The 19,036-nt window shown below is 50.0% G+C and overlaps 1 protein-coding gene across 1 annotated transcript in view; it reads right to left on the reverse strand.

Moving 5' to 3' along the window:
* The window catches only part of PRICKLE2 (prickle planar cell polarity protein 2), a 108,988-nt gene extending 90,709 nt beyond the window's left edge, over positions 1-18,279 (reverse strand). The window contains exons 1-2 of the mRNA XM_037386674.1: positions 18,191-18,279; positions 17,775-17,860 (exon numbers count right to left, since the gene is read on the reverse strand). Of these exons, the coding sequence (XP_037242571.1) occupies positions 17,775-17,860; positions 18,191-18,232 (128 nt within the window). The 5' untranslated portion in view covers positions 18,233-18,279. The remainder of the gene's footprint in view (positions 1-17,774; positions 17,861-18,190) is intronic.
* Between the last annotated feature and the right edge of the window lie 757 nt (positions 18,280-19,036).

Here is a 19,036-nt window from a genome sequence, read left to right on the forward strand (position 1 = left end):
GTAATCAAAAATCGCTGAAACGCAAATCACACTTTTTAGCCTGGGTTATTTTAAAGCACAAGCAGAGCTGCCAATGATCTGTAGAAAGAGTGTGGAGAGGGCATGAGGGGAAAGGAAAAATGCAGCAAGATTTTAGGGGAGGACAGAAAGATACTGTCCATCCCTCCTGAGCAAAGCCCAGGCCAGGAACAGCGATGACACTCTGACGTTTGCCTTCAGCCTTTAGCACAATTTGAGTTTCTGCAGCAGATTTCTCTTGTCTACAAACTGCAAGGGTCGCATATAGTCAAAAATCTGTTAAATGCATAACCCCGGCACACAGCAAACATATTCTTTTCACGGCTCTATTCCTTTAACAGTTCATTTAAGACGTCTGCCTTGCATTTTTCCATTTGGTGTTGGGAAAATGTTTTCTTTCACCTGGCGTAGAGCCCAATTCAACAGAAAAAGAAAGCCCTCCCCGTTTCCATGGGGCCCTGCAGTATAAGACACAGGACTAATTTTACCCTTAACTGGGCACCTTTTGGCTCTGTCACCAGGTATTTCAGCTCCTTCCCTTTTGCCCAGGTTCTTTTCTTCCCCTTGGCACTTAGAGGATGAGTTAATCTTTTGCTGGTTCCTTGCTGCTACTGGCAAGGGCAATCCCCTACCACCACCACCACTTCTGCTCCTCCAAGCATTGTCACCCACCACCACCACCCCTGCTGCCTGTGCAAGCACCCCACCCACAGCCCACCCCATCCCACCTCTCCAAGCCTTGGTCCCAAAGAAAGCAAGCCTCTGCTGCCACCATCCCAGCAAAGCGCCGTGAGATGCGGATCTAGCTGGGTTTTCGGTAAAACACACTCACTGCTCTTTCTCCACCAAGAACAATATTCCCGATTTCCCTACAAATCACAATGCCTTAAACAACAGGAATCACAGCTAGACCACAGAACGCAGCCTGGTTTCTACCCAAAACCAAACCAAAGCCAAATATCGCTAATTGCAAAACAAACCCATGGTGTGGTCCTGCTGATAACGCATTGCTAGAGGGTAGCTGGAGGGCCCAGCAGTCCCATGGGGAAAACCTGCTCTTCGGGATGCTTGGCTCCTGCGGATACAGGGCGGGGGCTGGGGTGGGGGGGAGATGGTGATAGAGCCAGGCAGCCCCAACACACCCAGATTTTATTTCTCTAGAGACCCAGAGAGATAACAGCATTTTGTTCCTGCTGTCTGAGGTTTTCAGGATAAAAGATTGTTTCTTTTTTTTTAATTGAAGCTGAGGCCGACAGAAGGCAGCTCTGCAGCCCAGAAAGCCCAGCTCCCCGGCTGACGCTGCACAACGCCACATCCCCTTCTCCACCCTGTTCTAACCTAATAATGGAAACCTATCAGGTGCTTTCCCCTAAATAGCTACGGACTTCAGGGAAGAAGTCCTCTCCTTGGTGATGCACCAATGGCTCATTCCCATCTCATCCACCATCAGGACAGGACATGCACTGCAACGCACATCGCAAGGCCACGCTGTATGGATTTGCAGCTAAAATGACTCAGTAGAATTATGTCAGCTGTGCCACCTGAGAATTGGGCTGCTTCATGTTTATCTACAATATGTAGATATTTAAATCCCTAAGCCTGAAGTAAAATAATTTAGAAGCTCCAGCTATAAAAGATCTGCTCCCAAATCCTCATCGCTTTTCAATCCTAGTCTCAAACACATTATATTCTTTTGCATTTAATGTGCCCTTAAGGTGGGGATTAGGTAGGCATTTGATTGTGTCTTTTATGTTTATAGCAATTCATTTCCAAACCTTTACAAACTTTAATTAAATGCTACATTTTTACTGCCTCGTCCTGAATTGAGATAGAGCGGCAGAGAAAAATCTGTCCTCAAACAGAATTTACATTTCTAAAGCACCTTTTTCTGCGCGAGCACCTCGAGGCTACTGCATAAAATCATCCTGAGCTGCCTTAAGATGTATCAGTGCAGACATCAAAGCAGCTCTAATACCGAGCCTCACACAGACCCGCAGACAGCTGAGATCACTACGTTCACAAGCAAGAAATAAAACAGTTCCTGCCAAAACCAACCACTGATCCCCTCAAAAGGTGGCCACGGGGAAAACGAGAGCAGCAGCCAAACCCCAGCAGTAAAACCCAACCTTCACCTTGGAGAAAGCTCGCAGGAAGGCCTGGTAGCCAAAAGCATGGTGGTTGGCACAGCGCTCCATCCAGCCCCACAGCCTGTTTTTATGAGCATCCCTATGCATGAGAGGAGGCACTGTTGCATTCCCGTGAAGCCGGAGGGGAGCTGAGCAACCCCAGCGAGGAGGAGAGCTCAGCACAAGCAGCTCCCCAGAGTTGGGAATGACCAACCCATCCCTAAAGGTACTTGACTGTAAAGACTTCCAGCGATTGGGAAATGTAATGCCATTTCTCTAAAATCTGGACCCTCCTGTTAGCACTGGTTGCAATCGGAGTCATCCCATCCCTGGCGCAGCAAAAGGCCACGCAGTGGTGTGCATCGTCTCTGCAGTCATTTTGCAGAGGGGGGACAGTCCAAAATTTGTCCCTGTTTGGTATTTAGGAGCTGAGAGATTGGATTTGAAGCCAAATTTTAACTGCAGGTTGGAAATTGGGAAATTACCCCATTTTAAAGCCTGGATGCAGCAGAAACTATCTTCAAGAACTGTCAGATCAAAAAGACACAGATCTCGTAAGATTAGCTGAGCTCTGCAGCTTTGCCCTTTTTGAGCCAAGATAGAAGAATGATATCAAATTTTTATCAGCTGAGAAAGTCAGGCCTAGCTTGAACTCCACCCCATCTCTGCAGCCCATCAGAACAAATTCAAACTGCACAAGGAGAATACTGAAAAGATTTATTTAAAAATCTCACAGGTCAGGTAGCATCAAGGTTGAAGCTGCAGACGTTCCTGTGTACAGGCATACAAAACACTGAACTGGTAGCAAGATCCCCATTTTCTGATTTCTTGCAACTGCCTGCCTTTCCCTTCAATGGTACGAAGGGGTTCAGCATCCAAGGATGCTGTGCCTTGTTTGCTGCCTGCCCATCCCATGGGCTTCGGGGTAGCACGGGGAGAGGTGATCTCTGCAGCTACAGACAGTGCATGAAATCCACCTGGGCTGGCAGGCACCCCAGCTCCCCGTGCCACAGCCCACTTCAAGCTCTTTAAACAGCTTGGGGGGTGGGATTTAAATCATTGATCAGCCTTCTGCTTGCCCTCTGTGCTGGGCTGAAATTTCACTCGTTGGGTTACCATGGTTAGAAATGCTGCGTGTGCACGCACTGTCCCGCCGCTGCGAACTCATCCATCACCCACATCCAAACGGCTTAACCTCCTGGATCACACAAAGGCGTTTCCCAGTGAGAACCACCGTCAGGCCAAATTTCATCCTTCTAGCTGCAGTTGTTGCCATTGAAGAGCATCAAGAAGATGTAAAACTATATTTTACCTTGCCTAAAATGCCCTGCAAAGGCCAGACAGTTTTTATTCAAAGGCTGTCATCACAGGTCTGGCACTGAGGATCACTGTCCAGGTCCCTGGGAAATTCACGGCACGTCTCCCAGTGCATTCCCCAGGGCCAGGATTTCATCCCAGACTTGGAAGAGCTCAGGCCAAACAGAAAGTTTACATAGTTCCTGCATGCGCTCGAAGCGAGCGGCTGGAGCAGAAAGCCAGCGTTTCACAGCGCTAGCAGCCCTGCAAAATTTTACAAGACACAACCCTCACGTTAGAGGATCCATTTCTTTCTTCATAAAATATATTGGGCCTTTCCACAAACTCCTTTTATTGGTCCGTTTGGCTACTCGCTCCTTTTATGAACTACTCAAGTTCCCGGATCATCTGGAAAAGCCCAGGAAGACGGCCGACCTGGACCACAGTGCCGTGCTAGCCATCGGTAACATCCCTGCTGCCACGGCTGGGGCACGGGGCGCGACCGCACGGAAGAGAAAAGCCAGCAGACAGGGCAGCTGGATTTCATCACCTTCAAGGAAGCATGCAGCATCTTTTTAACTTGTTTTTTCTTACTGCCTACAAAGTTCCGGAGACACAAAGCTGACAGAAATACCCCAAGCCCAGGTGCCTTTTGCCTCAGTGCCAAATCCACTTGGCAGCAAATAAGCAGTTAAGACCGGGAATTTTTTTTACCAGCCTCCTACATCTCTTCCATGGGGGTCCTTTAATGGATACAGTTAAGGAGCAATCTTGCACGGAGGTCCACATGCTAACATAACAACATATTTTAACTGTGTATTTAAGTAGTTTCATTTCTATTGACATTGGCTAAGGTGAGCCTTAAGGCTCACCCGTCTCTCACACAAGGCTGGGCTGCCTATGAACGCAGCCTTTCGAGCTACGTGTTGCCAAATCTCCTTTAACGACAGCAAGCCTGCAAAACATCTCATAACCGTCATGTCCCAAGGAGATGGGGGCCTGAAGCACTTGGTGTGTGCTAAGTTCAGTGCTTTGTGGCACGGTCAGTGCTGAAAAAAGACCAGTGAAGCCTTACAAGAGAGGAAAAGCCAAGCAGCACAAGCAGAAGCGTGCCTGGCTCCGCACGTCTGCTCCAGCCCAAAAACCTGGAGCTGGTGGGGCAGGACTGGGGTCCTGCAGTTCAGGCTGTGGTGCTGCGTCTTGCTTTTGCTCCCAATTCCAGAGCTGCAAGAGTTCATTCCCAGTAGCGTTCTCCCAGTATCTCCCAGCCCACCATCCCAGGCAGGAGCATCTAACTGGTGGTGGCAGCACCGGGCTGCTCTCACAGCTCCAAAACACGCAATGCAGGAATCGCTGTAACAGGACAAAACAGCCCTTTCCCAGAGCCCGGCTCCAGGGACACTTCAAGAAAAGCAATTATCCAGGCACATCAATATAACAGCATTTTTATCCTAGTGAGAAGGTGCTTTACAGCACACAGGCCAGCTTGTACCCTTGAAATTACTCACGTATTTCACGTCTTAGCTGTACCAGGCTCTTGTGAAATAACTAGGCAAGGGCAAACGCTGCTTGCGACAATCCCATGGCGAGGCTGTTTTAAGCCCTATAACAAGGAGCTCTGCTGCCCTCCCAAATAGCAGGGGCTACTGAAAAAAACCCCTTATTATTGTAATCTTGGATTACTCCCTACCACCCAAATCCATTTCATCTTAATTAGTGCCCATTATTACAAAGCCCCTCCAACATTTCCGTATTTCTCTGATCATTAAGAGTCCACAGCTACTCAGTAGCAAAATCCACCCAGATGTGTATTTTGCATAAACTGGTTATCTTGAACCACGTGCCCTCTCACTCTCGTTACGGGCCCCATATTTTATACAACAGTGTTGCAGGAGCACTGCTTTGAGAGATTTAGATTAAACCCAATCCAAGCAGCTTGCTGGGGGAGACAGAAGAAATCCCAATTCCTCTTGAGTTAATGACTAAAATCTGAAAATTCAGCATGGCATCATACAGTTTCACCAGAAAACACATCATCCCAAAGCACAGCACAAAATCAAGCTGCTCTGAATATTTTAACAGTGCCACAGCAAAGCCAAAAGCCGAGCACGGACTTGGCGTTGCAGTTCTTTATTCTTTCTTAAAAGAAACAAAAGGCGTGCTGAGAGTTCAATGAGAAACACGTCTTAGTAGTGTCTGTGCAATTAGTTACGGGGGGTAAAAAAAAAAAAAAAAAAAGTCCATTTCTGTTGGAAAAAACCTTATTACACAAGGCGAGGCCACAGTCTCCATGAGTGGCCCTGGACAATTAAGCACTCTGTACTTGCAGGATGGGGTCCCTCACTAGCAAGCCGGCATTTCATCTTCCATTTAATGATGCTCCAGCCAGCATCCATTCCTGCCGCCTCACCCCATGGCCAGGGCTGCTTCCTGCTTCAGCCACCAAACTCACCATTTTTTAAGTTTTCTGAAAGAGCTGATAACGCCTAAGGTGAGGATAAGAATCATCTCAAGGACTTTCACAAAAACCCTCTGTGCAGCCAGGAATAAGACCACAGCACTGTGAAGTCCAGCCCCAAACCCCCCAGCCCCACGTGTGCTGCTGCTTTTCTAGAATGAAGGATTCATAATCCCACATACTCCAATATTATTCGTCTTTCAAGACCTTTCCTTGACTTGGGGTAGTTCCCAACATCGTAAGATGTCTCCAGACTCCGTGTCTTTGCAAGGAGGAGGAAGATCGCAACCCTTCACTAGCTGGGGCCTCTTCATTTTCCCCTCTCAGCATGCTTCAATCCCCTCTGAAGCTTAACGTAACACCAGGCTGAGCATTAATCAACACAACATGCGCTTCATCCAACTTCAGCAACCACTACGAACATTTAAGTTTTATATTATGTGCTGGGATTATTTTTATATATATGCCACCCCATGTCTTTATATATACACGCTCACACACATATATAAGCAAACACACACATAGAGAATTTCATTTCTGCAAAATATAATTTAAGCAGAGTGATGTGTTTTGTTTTTTTCACCCTTCAGGCAGCCAGGAGCAGCAGCCTCCCAGAGCAGCGATGCCGAGTGCCCTCTGCTGTACATGGACACAAATGCTTCTTTGTTTAAAAAGGTTTATTATTTATTTATTTTTTTAATACTTGTAACTTTACCTTGGACAAAATACTTACTAAAATCACGTTTGATCATTTTGAGAGCAACATGCAACACTAATGCCACCGGGTTTCTCCTGTCAGACTGAAAAATTCATGTCTCCTATAGGTTGCATCGGCAGAAAGTAAATAGTCTGGGCTGGAACTGCACAGAGTATGGTGTTAAAATGTTTTATTTATACAATTGAAAACAGCAAAGGGAAACCAGAACAAACAATATAGCTTTATTATTCAGGCATTTATCAGATAGCCTTCATACTTCAGCAAATCACACATCTACTAGGTGTACAAGCTGAAACTATCACATGGCAACATGAAATCATTTTTCTTTTGTAAAGCGGCATTGTCCCTGCTACTGGAAGGAAAGATACTATTAAAACGTATTCAAATATATGTATTTGAAACTGCTACAACTTGTAATAAATTATGCACTTGATATTAAAAACCCAAGCTACGCCTCACAAAGCTGACTTAAGAATATTAACTTTTATAGTCTTTTCATGTTCCAGCTCTTTTCAAATCTGACATTTAAAGGGGCTGCCTTTACAGCATCTGGCCTTTAAGGCATCAAATGCAGATTTAACACAGCACGGGCACATCTCCATGAGGAGCGTTGCCATTTGGCAGGTGAGCAGAGGAAGGGAATCAGCCTTGTCTCTGCCCCAATTGCCACTTCTTCAAACGTGGCGTCATCTTAAGCAAAAGCCTGACTCCGTAGAGTTGTGGGGTTTGCAAACACAAGGATTAAATCATCTGCAAAGAGCCAGGGCAGGTTATAAGCCCAGCAGCATCTCTGCCAAGGGGGCCACCTCCACCCAAGGCAGATGGGTCCAAGACCAATTGGGTCTTCCCTCACGGAGCAAAGCCTGCCACAACAAGCACCCAACGGCTGGGGGAGGACAGAGCAGCGCCACATGGCACTCAGACATCAAAATCCCAGCTATTGGCATCACAATGTATTTTCTCCCCCCTCCACTTCGCGCTCCCGCAGAAGGAGACATCTTTTTTTAACCTGTCTCTGTGCAACACCTCAGCTCCACAAGCGGGACCCATCTGCTCCACAAAGTGAGGTGGGTGCACCTCCACACTGCCCTCGGAGGGCGGGAGGGGGTCGCTGGGGTCCCAGCACCCATGGGTGCAGCCTCCAGCGATGCCCAGGCCCCCGGGTGCTTCCACGCAGCCACCCCATCCCCGTCGGCGGATGAGCTGGCTGTCGACCAGCACAGCCACACCGGCACAACTGGTTCCCCATCCCTTCCCCGACTCACTGCAAACCCTCTCCATTTCCAACATTTGTATTCCCTTCACGGCTTCGATTTCCTAAGAGGCAGCAATACCCAGGAAAAACAACCCTCCTCTTAGGCCCTCCTGTAACATGTCCGCATGAAGCTGATCAAAAATATTCCAGTTTAATTTTTTTAAATGCAATCCTTTACCCGCATTTCTCCCAACAAAATGTTGGTATATTTTAGTAACTTTTCATCTTGCTCTTCTCAGGGATACTTGTCCTAGATTCCCTGTCTTGGTTGAAGGCCAAGCATCACTAGCTGAGCCAGAGGGAATATAAAAGCATCTTTCTAAGACGCTATAGAAAGGAAGAAGAATTGGACCCTGGGAGCCAATTCACTTTCATGCCTTGGGTATTTAAGGATCAAACACGCTTTTGTGAGCTGACACAAGGTAAAAAGGTGTCTTTGAGACTTTAGGGTGCCTAAAGAAGCCTCTGAAAGCATCTTTTTACCAACTAGAGTACAAGAGAAAACCAGGAGCAGCAATGCATCCTGGAGTGCGGCTGCTGAGCCCCTGGGGACAGGCGTGGAGGGGACAGCCAGGCTCACCAGCCATTCCTGGTGGCACCACAAGTGAGGAGCAGTTGCAACCCCTGTGCTGCTTGCAAAGCAAACAGCTGAAGGCAAGGAAACAAGAACCACCCAAGACATGCTGGGGAGGTTTCCTATGGTTACTGCTGCCATGGAAATATTTTTTTGTTGGCTTGATCTAAATAATACCTGGCTCCTTGGCTGCAGTATGCTTCCTGCAAGGATGGGCTGGATCCTTAGACCTGCACCCTGCTACTGGGGTGCAACTGCATCGAGCACTGGCCACCTCTGAGCCGGCCCAGGAACATCTCAAACCCAAGCTGCTCAGGGCTTTGCTCTTGGCTCCCCGGGGACCCGTGTCTTCGTTTCAAGGAGAAGAGGAGGAGGAAAGAAAGTGTGTGTGTGGGGAAGACATCTTTTACTAATTGCTCCCAGCTGTGGCCAAGCAGCTCCCATCTCGGCTGCCAGAAGCTGCAGCCGGCGGGGAGAGCACTGGGATGAGCGGTCCCACTCTCGAGGGGCTCCAGAGCAAGAGAAATCCCTCGCAGGGAGAGGAACTCTCCTCCATCCATCCATCCACAGGCTCTGCGTAGGGATTTCAATAATTATATTTATATACTCCCCTTATCAGCAAGAGCAGCCATTATGTCTTTTATCACCACGGCGGCAGCATCTGCACAAGGGCAATTGATAGGGGATGAAGTATTTGCTGCGATGGCTGAGTACAAAGTGCCTCCCCCTCCATGGTAAGAATAATAATTGTAATACTTAGCTCTCAAAGTGTTAAGCTCCAGCATCAGGACCCTGCAGAGAGCAAAGAACCACAGAGGGGAAGAAAAGAAACAGCCCCTCCAGCAGCAGAGAGGAGCACCCTGAATTTTATATACGCCTCTCGGCCCCAGCATCAATGAACCTGAGCAAGGCTGTGGCCAGCAGCCACCTCAGGGCTGCACGGACGCATGCCCGGAGCCTGCGAGGACACGACAGCCCATGAGAAAAAGGTTCTTTACAGCCATGCTCAAGAGGCTTAACCCTGAAATTAGTTTTCCTCGCATCAGACAATTCTGCTAATGTTACAAATTCCTCCAACATTAGATAGTGACCACAGAGATACTGCATGCGCAGGGAAGAGCCCCCAGCCCAGCTTTTCCCCACCGCGGCTGGGAGATTATTCATCAGAGAAAAAAAGCAAATACCCAAATGAGCATCACAAATTGCAAAACCATCTGCCAAAGGTCTCAGCTGATACTAGCGGCCATCCTTAAGCCTGGTGATAGACTTACAAGCCAGACAATGAAAATGCAATTGATTATTTGTAGAGTGACTCACTGGTGTAATAAGGATGGATTACTGGGCGGGGAGAAGAATGTCTTTAAAAAAAAAAAAAAAGACTGCAGATTGATTTCTTAAAGACAAACAGAAAGGGAACAATCCCCCCAAAAAAACTCCTGAAAGCACTGAACAGCCCTCTACAATGGAGAGCAACAAAGAGGAGGGCAGCGCTCGTTGGGGCGCCCGAATAGCTGCACCCTGGCCCCCTCCAGCCAAGGATCTCTGGTACCAGCCTTTATCCATCCAGTTCGGCTTTCTTTCCAAATTGGTGGCCAGGAGCTTTTTCTTTCACGCCGCACTGCACTCGTGACAAAGGCCTGTTGCAAACCCTCTACTAAAGGAGTAGGAGTTTTCCCTCCCTGCCGAACACGTGCCGCATGCCCCGGACAGGCGATCACAGCCGCACGCAGCACCGCCGGGGCTCTGCGCTCTCTGGTGGGACACATCCCACTGGGACAGCGGGCTCTGCGCACTCCTCTGGAGCCAGCAAAGAGGACAGAGAGGGCTGAGGCCATGGTAGGGCAGTAAAACTCAGAAAGTGGATGGGGATGCCAAGGGCAGGGATGACAGCCCAGCTTTGCATGCCATGGGACCGATGCAACCCACCACCTCCCACCTCCTCCCTCTCCTCAGCTCAGCAGAGGCTTCAATAACCGATTTAACCCATTACCCTGGGTTTCGGGGGGTATGCACAGGGAGCTCAGGACCTTATGCACCCAGCAGCACAGAGCTGTTAAATCAGTTTGCCACATCCCACTAAATCAAAATCACACCCTATGCAGCAACCAAATCCATAACCGCATCCTCCAGCACCGACGGGCTGCTTGAAGGAGATCCCCGCTGCAAGCCAACCCACCCTGCTTCTGAGTTTTGCAGGTCTGTCTCAGGCAATGCCACCCCGAAAGGCTCTGTGAGGGACCCCTGCTTTGTCAGTGTCCACCAGCACAGCCCAGTGGCAAAAGTACTGGGAAAGCACTTGCCAGCCACTGTTCTGCCTTCACAACAGCAAGCCCCACTCGTTCACAACAGGCAGATAACACATCGCTCTTTGCACGCTAAGGAGCAGCTATAGTCACTTTTCCAAAGGTGCAAAAAAACCCCACCAACAACTTTTTGTTTGGTCTAGGAGTAACTATCAGGTAAAGTCAGCAATTGGTGTTTGTCCGCCGCGCTCCCTCCATCATCAGTGTCATTCACTATCACTCCAGGAACAGAATAACCCCCCAAAAAAACCCACAACACGTCATTAGTGACTTTAACCCCATTCACAAAACTAGAATTGCACGAGGCTGCTTTAAAACAGACAGAAAATATACCCGGCACTTTCTCTAGGAGAAATTCTGCTTTTTTGGCTTTTGCCGGCAGCTCAGCTGCGCTGGAGCAGGGCTGAGCCGGCTGCAGAGCAACTCCAGTTAAAGCAGCTGCAGACTAGGGCTCTGTGTTCAGCTGAAATTTAATCAAGAAGCATCTCAAACTCCTTTGAGTTCTTGCAATACAATCCTGAGTGGCTTGTAAAGGACTTCAAACAGGCTCCCCAGGCTTGCCCGGAAACAAATACATACCTCACCTGCTCTTTTGTACATCACAATCAAAAAATTAAAGAATTTATTTTAGGCTTTTTGCCAGGGACAACACCGCCTCCGATACTGTAATGCTCTGTTACAGCGGATAGTGTGTCCCTCAGCCAACACAAACAGGACACCTTATCAGTCTTGGCTGGTTTAAGTGCTGTTTCAGCAGCAGGGCATGAAGACGCGGAAGGGACAGGCCAAAAAACTGGTTGCAACTGTGTGCTTGACATTTATGAACAGATAAATTGTCCCAGGGCGGGAGGGAGCTCATCCCCACACTCCAACCCACCCAAAGCCCCACCCCGATGGCCCGGCTGCCCTTTGCAGAGATGCTGTGGGAAGGGTGGCAGCAGCACGAGCCACCACTAGTTACCCTGCTCTCTACCTACTGCCACAGGGGTTGAAAACTCAAAGAAAAAGCAGACCCTGATTTTTCAGACACTTACACAAGTGCCTAATCTCACAGGTGTGAGTAAATAGGACAGCTGAGGTCATTTATGCCAAGCAAAGTGGATGCTCCAGCATTCTCCGGCACTGAGCTGCAGCATGCAGAGCAGCCACTCGTACCACATCACCCTGGGCACAGAGGCCGAAGGACAATGACTTTGTCAATAAGTAACCTGGCAGGGAACAACTTCTCCTTCCTGAACTGCTCATGACAAAACAGAAAAAGCAAACCAAAACCAACCCCCCCCAAAATACCCCAAACCCAAACCACTAAAAAAAAAAAAAAAAAGCTAAGAATACCAAACCTTTTGTGAAAGGCTTACAATCAGCAGAATAAAAACACTTTGGATTTTTTTTTCATCCCCTCCACCAGGATGACAGCATCCTTGGGACACAGGTGACTCCTACCCACCCCTGGGAACAGCAGCCTGCTTGGCCCCTCTGCAGTGCCTCAGGAACACCGGCATGGACCGCACCGACGGAGTTTTGCCTATTTCAGCAGGTTCCCCACTGCACAATGAAAAATTTGCTGAAACCCACCGGGCCTGGTACAGTTCACTGTGGCAGCAATACAGACATAAGCCCGTTCAAGATAACGTATTGCTATTCTCACATCTCCAAAGCCTTTCAAATAAACATGCAAGGAAGTGTGGAATATCTGAATCCTAAAGGAGAGAGGCGCACAAAGTGTGTTATTCATGAAAGGGAAAAAGCTGGGAGCGTGTGTGTGAAAGATACATAACCTACGAAAAATGCTGAAAACATATGGAAGCAATAATCTGTACTTTTTTTTTTTTTTAAAGTAGAAACAAATGCTTCAGAATTTGGTGTTATTCATTCACATGCTGCGTTACAAATATTATTGTTTCTGCTCTTTGGATGAAGCACCAGGCATCAACCTGGAGACTCAAATGTGCCCCGGGATGCGTATGCAAGCCTGCTGGGATGTCCTTCCCGCGGGCAGGGCTAGCACCAGGCAAACACAGGTTGAGGCTGCAAACACACAGAGTTTCTCATTGCTCACCACACACAAGCAGACGATGTCCATCGCGCCGGGCACTGGACAAACACACAAAGCAAACAAACACCCACTGCCACTAGCAACTCCCTGCCTACAGTCAACAAGGCAGAGACAGGAGTTGCAAAGTGACCTACCCACCATCACCCAGCAACATCAAACACCTCTGGGCTTCTGGTCATCCATCTCATTTACCAGGCCACCATCCCCAGACACACATCTCTTTTTCCTTGTCCATCAGCTGAGCCTCGTCCATAGGTTTTTGTGACCTAGTGGTCAATCACAACCCTTTGGGCTGATCTTGTATCATCTGGGATCTCCAAGTGGTCTCTCCTGGGAAGTTTGTCCTTGCAGGTGCTCTCAGACCCAACCAAGGCCAGATGAGATCAGACTTCTGTGGGACTTACTGCAGTAGACTATAGCGAGATGCTGAGCTATGGAAACAAATAAATGTTTGAAACAACCGTATGCACCAAAACTTCACTTGTTAATATCTAGTAATATTCGATATTAAGTCCACAGTCACATAAATTTTCCTTGGAAGGTAAGGGCCAGGCACCGTGGGCTGTACAAACACACACCACTGATATTAAGACCATGGCATGTGACAGCAACGCATGAAGAGAAGCAGATCTCTTCCCCACCAAAATGTGATTTTGAGGGACAAAGATTACGCAGTATATGCAAGAAAAAAGGAGACTCCAAGAAAAGAGGTGAAACAATCTCACACAAACTAAAACCCCAATAAGCCAGTCTTCATCTTTATGTCATGTTTGTTACTGTTATTTAAATGCTTCTGCAAACCAGGAGAATAACTATGGCAACAAAGACTTCTCCAAAGATTTTCAGACAGTATTTTAAAAATTATCTTATCTGCCACAGCATCTGAATGCCTTCCCTCTGAAATCAGCCGCATGCCACTGCCTCTGCAGGCTTTGCAAACCAGGTGGTACATCCTCCCTCCTCAAACCAGAGCGCAAACACCACCTCGGGATTTAGGTGTCCTGCATCTCCAGTTTTAGCTGGTGTTTTTCGAGGAGAAGGCAGAAAGCAGGGGACAGCAAGTTCTGTTGAATTGCAAGAGTATCATTTTTTGCAAGGCTTTCTCAAGAAGCCAACAAACAGTGCCTCTGTGTGCTAAACACATGCCAATCTTCCAACACGAAGGATCCGCTATTTTAAATACAGTACTAAAGCTGTAATTTTACTTCACCCAGAGTAAATCCAAAATTAGTTCTTCACAGTAGGCTTAACAGCAGCAAAAGCCACTCACTCCCTTCCTGGAGCTGCCAACCATTTGTCACCTTTAAGGTTTGCATATTCACACTAATTGCACCAGGACTAGGTTATAAATTCCCTTCCCTCCTCTCAGACCACCTCCCTCGAAGGCTTTTCTCTGCAAGACATTATGCAAAAGACACTCCTAATGGCTATTCAGTCACCAAACTCCAGTGACAGCTTTATTTAATGCCAAAGCTTGTTAACAAGCTGAATGGCACACAGTCTAACGTAATGCAGATCTGATTAGAAAACAGCAACTGGGCTCCTAAGGAGTTGCGAGATTTTTATTGAATTTGATTTCACTTTTTCCACACAAAGCCACCTTTCAAGTATCGACCTGTATTAATGAGGATTTGGTTATGTACACCCAGTTTCCATCCTCCAGACTGCAGCCCACACAGATGAATTTTTCAGTCCTTACGTACTTTACTGACAACCTACCATAAAAGCAAGCGACCTGATTAGAGGAACGAGTCATTTTGCTGTTCAGGCCACGAGAAATTTGATAGCCACATCCTCGCAGACATCACTGCCGAGGTGATGGGATTCAACCTTTGCAGACAAACCACTTTATTTCTCCTCTTTGGGGCTAAATGATTTAAACCCAAAACCTGAATTTCTGCCTTACAAGAGGCAGAGGTCTGTGGCACACAGGAGGTCTGAGAGCTTTGGGGGGTAAGACACAGGCAGCGGGCTCTGGTTTAACCGTGCCTGTAACACCGGGTGTTTTCACCTCCCTGCTTCCACCACAATAGTCTTAAATATACCAACACCTTTACAGGGTAATTCACCCACTACCTTGAATTTGAGATTATAATTTCACAGCAAATTTAAGATGATTCAAAAAACAAGCTTTAAACCCAGGGACGTCTTTTTATTATTTAGCAATCCCCTCCCATCTTCTTTTTGCACATCACCTACAGTAGACAGACCAGCTTTATTCTGAAAAGAAAACAGTTCTGCAGCATACAATTTATTTTTGAGTGGCTTCCCTGTCTCTAGAAGTATGCATGTGCTTCCAGGAATGATAAATTCAGCCAACACTCAAAGCTATCTCCCCATCTGAGAAAAGTGGCTTTTAAGGGAATGCACGGGCACAGAAATCTTTGGCGTCTAACGAAGCAATTTGCCTGCTTGATGGAGTAGCCGCACAGATCACACCTAAAATCACAGGTAACTAGAAAATACGTGGTCCTGCATAATTACATATACGAAAATGCCTGTATCAGCAGTACTTTCAGTGCCTGTAAGCTCATAAATTCTTTTCCTTCTCCCCAAAGCATATCACCAGTTCCCATCTTCGACGCAAAAAAAGTCACATTTACATTTATCAGCAAAACTCTGCGAAAGGATTCTAAAAAGGCTTTCAAATCTCCAGTGGTTAATTGATCTGGGTTTGGATCCTTAATCTGTGGATCTCCTTGCAAACCCTTGTTCTCCTCCAATCTCATTCTGCACATTCAGGTGCCAGTGAGCATCCTCAGCAGCAGCTGGCTACACCACCTCACACACAGAGGACACAGGCTCCTCAGCACGTGTACAACCTACAGAACTACTATTAATAATTTGCCCACTTACATGACCCTGGCATTAATAGATCACTGGCTAATAAAAAATGAATGCACTTCCTCTCTGTTGTGTTCTGGCAAATAGGTTGCCTTTATTTGTTTTAATTGCCTAATCACTCTTATATCATGGCAATTAAACGTGAGTGTGTGTAGGAGAGCTCTCAGCTCCTACTGCTCCCACCTGGTGTAAGGTCTAACTTGGCATCGCCTGCACACTCATTGGGATGCAAACCTGGGGCACATCAGCTGCAATGACTCTGGGTGCTGACCCCCACTCATACCCGAAGGAACCCCCATCCCCCTCCTGCCCTGGGGGAGGTGACCCCTATCCTTTCCAAGAAAAGGCTGCTGGAATAATCAACACTGTTCTAGCCCAAATCCTTGCCTGTGTCCAGGGTCTCTCAAGAAGAAAAGGAGCCTCCTGCTCCACCTCCTCCTGCACATGGGGTTTTGCAGGATTTGTGCAAGAGGCACAGCATGCCAGTGCTGAGGGCACAACCTGAAGCGAGCCGCAGCACCGCTCTACTGACATTCCCCAAGCAGCTGGGTGTCTCTTCTGTTGGGCCATTTGGCCTTCGATGGGATGTTATCAAAATCACTCAATTCTTCACGAGCCACTGGAGAGTTGCACCCTCTGACATAATGAAACACAAACCACAGCACCTCATAAGTCCTTGGAACAGAGGAGAAATAGTTTTGGTGACCATGACTTTTCTTCTCATCGTACATGTGAAAGCTGTCCTTGACACTTTTAAGCATTATCAATTGGTTCTGCAAGAACACAAGGAAACCTGGGACAGCTCACAGAAGTTTTTATAAGCCCTGAAAAGAAGACAACTCAGAAGTGACCTTATCAATCTATTAACGTGGCAGATTCAGATCATTGGGAGGGTGTCAGGAGACCACAGCTCCTGCAGCCTAGGAGGAAAGGACACCTTCACCTTCCGAAGGTCTGAAGTGGGACATGGTGCACTTGGATGTGCCACCAGCACCTGTGGAAGGCCAGGCTGGAGGACCAAGGCCAGACTGGAGGACCATGGCCAGCCCCACCTGCTGCTGCACATCCCTCAAGGCAGACGGCAGCCCATGGACCCCACCCCATTGCACCTTGGAGCAAACGCCACTGGGAACAATGATTTGCAAGGCTGAAGCTTAAAATACAACTCGACGGGAATAAATCAGTGCCCCTTCCTGCTCTGACCCTATGCTTTAATCTGCTGAGACACAGCTCTGAGAAGTAGGGCAGGAGCTGGGAGGAGTGCCGAGCATGGCAGATGCTGGAGAAAAGGGTATACCCTATAAAATAAGGTTAAAAGGTCGCCAAGGGCTCCCTGGCCTATTAAGTGCGCACCAGCTCCCAGAGCCCACAGCACAGATTTAGTACGGCCAAGTCCCAGATCACCCATGAGCAAGAACATGTTTCTAGGCTGCGTAACGCCAGGAGGGGAGAAGGGGCTGGTCCAGCACGAGGCCAGGGCTCGCTCTGCCTCGTAGGCACCAGCACCGTCAGCGTTGTAAAGAGACGCAACAGAAATAGCCAAAAATACTTGTTAATTTTTACACATGCCTCACCCATTTTAATAGCTAAATCTCTGCCTGGCATCACTGAAAGGGGATAAATCCCAGCCTGGTGTCACGGGGGGGGGAGGCAGGAGTTTCACACAACGGTTTGCTGCAAAGCACAGGGCACCCTGCAGCCCCCACGGCACGTCCCCAGCCCAGCCTGTCCCCGCCAGGCAAGGCTGGCTCCAGCCCTCGGCAGGACCCGCGGCAGCAGGATGAGCCCCTGACCGCGGCTGCAAGGTGGTAATTACCAAACCAGTTACCCCAGTTGCAGGTCTGGCTCCTGCTGCGCCCCGCACCGGCGGCGGGCACAGGCACACCTGTGCTGCTGGCCGGGGCCAACAAACCCACCTGTGGCTCAGGAGCCGCCAGCCAGGGGGGGCAACATGGGTAAGGCTAACGCAAGTGCTCCCCAAAAAGCCACATTTGCACCCCAGATACGCGCAGGGTGGGGAGGGAGCCGCAAAAACCCTGCGAAGGCAGAGCTGGAGGGAGACCCGCCGGGGTCCCACTGCCCACAGGAGTGGGGGGATGGGGGACAGGGGTCTCGCCGGGCCTTACCTCCACTTGTGCAGGGCGAAGCCGGGACACTGGTCCCCGCAGGTGGTGCAGGGCTGGCCCCGCTCCGGCTCCCCCGACGCCGTCAGCTGCAAGGAAGCGCGGAAGTCAGCCCCGGCCGCCGGCAGCGGGACGGGGGGGACCGGGGGTGCGCACCCAGCGGCGGGGGGCCCGCCCGGGGAGAGGGGGTACCCGTGGGGAAAGGGGGCACCGCACGGCTGGGAGGAGGGGCAGGGGAGGGAGCGCGGCGGGGCTGGAGCCGGGGGCGCCCCCGGGAAAGGGGCACCGGGCGGCGGCGGGGGGGGACGCACGCACAGCGCCGGGGGCGCCGCCGGAGCGGGCGGCGGGACGGAGCCACAGGTTGTCGCGGGGCGGGGCGGGGGGCGAAGGGAGACGATCCCCCCGGCCCCGGCACTCACCGACCGGCCGGAGAGCCGCTTGCGGGAGCCACGGCCGAACATGGCAGCGCCGCGCTCCGCGGAGCCCAGCGCAGCCCAGCCCGAGTGCGCGGCAGCGGCCGCCCCGGCCCGCCCCCCCCGGCGGCCGCCCCTCCGCGCGCCGCCCCCGCCCCTCACCCCGCCCCCCGCCCGGCAGGCACCGCCCCGGGAGAGCCCGGCCGCCCCCCGCCCGCGCCCGCTGCCGTCACTCCGCTTCAGAGTTAACGACCCTCCGCCGCCCCTCCTGGCGCTGGCTGCGGCCCCGCCGCGCTCGGCCAGCACCGCAGGGCGCCCCTTACGCTCCAGAGCCCGGGTGTTCATAAACCGGGCGTCCCGAAGAGCGGGGGAGGCTTCTGCAGTGCTGAAGGGGCAGGCGCTGCAGCTACACCTCTGAGCACCTTGCAGCTGCGCTGCATACGCAAACAGGCTGGGCTCCTGGTCCTCTCCTCGTAGAGAACGGATTTAGTCCACCAACATGAGCAGGAGAAACGCAGGGATGCAAACCCTACCTGCAGCCTAGATGCCGGGTTGGGATGCAAAGCACCTGTTACACACGCGGAGCTCAGGGTCCTCCCAGAGCTAATGGTGGGCCTGTGGGGCAGGGAGCCGGGGGGGCGAGGGGCAGCCCACGCACCAGCCAGCTCTTGTCATGTATACGATGTACTATAAAGGGATCCCCGCAGCCAACAACCAGCCCGTACCCCTGGGGGGTTGCAATCAAACAGCACATCTGGTGCGAGGCAGAGCAAAATGAAACACGGAGAGAAGGGGGAGCAGCAGACACGCCTCGCGAAGCACAGGGGTCCTCGGAAACTTGTCCCCAGTGGG

The sequence above is a fragment of the Falco rusticolus genome, chromosome 4 (genome assembly GCF_015220075.1).
Source record: "Falco rusticolus isolate bFalRus1 chromosome 4, bFalRus1.pri, whole genome shotgun sequence".
NCBI lineage: Eukaryota > Metazoa > Chordata > Aves > Falconiformes > Falconidae > Falco > Falco rusticolus.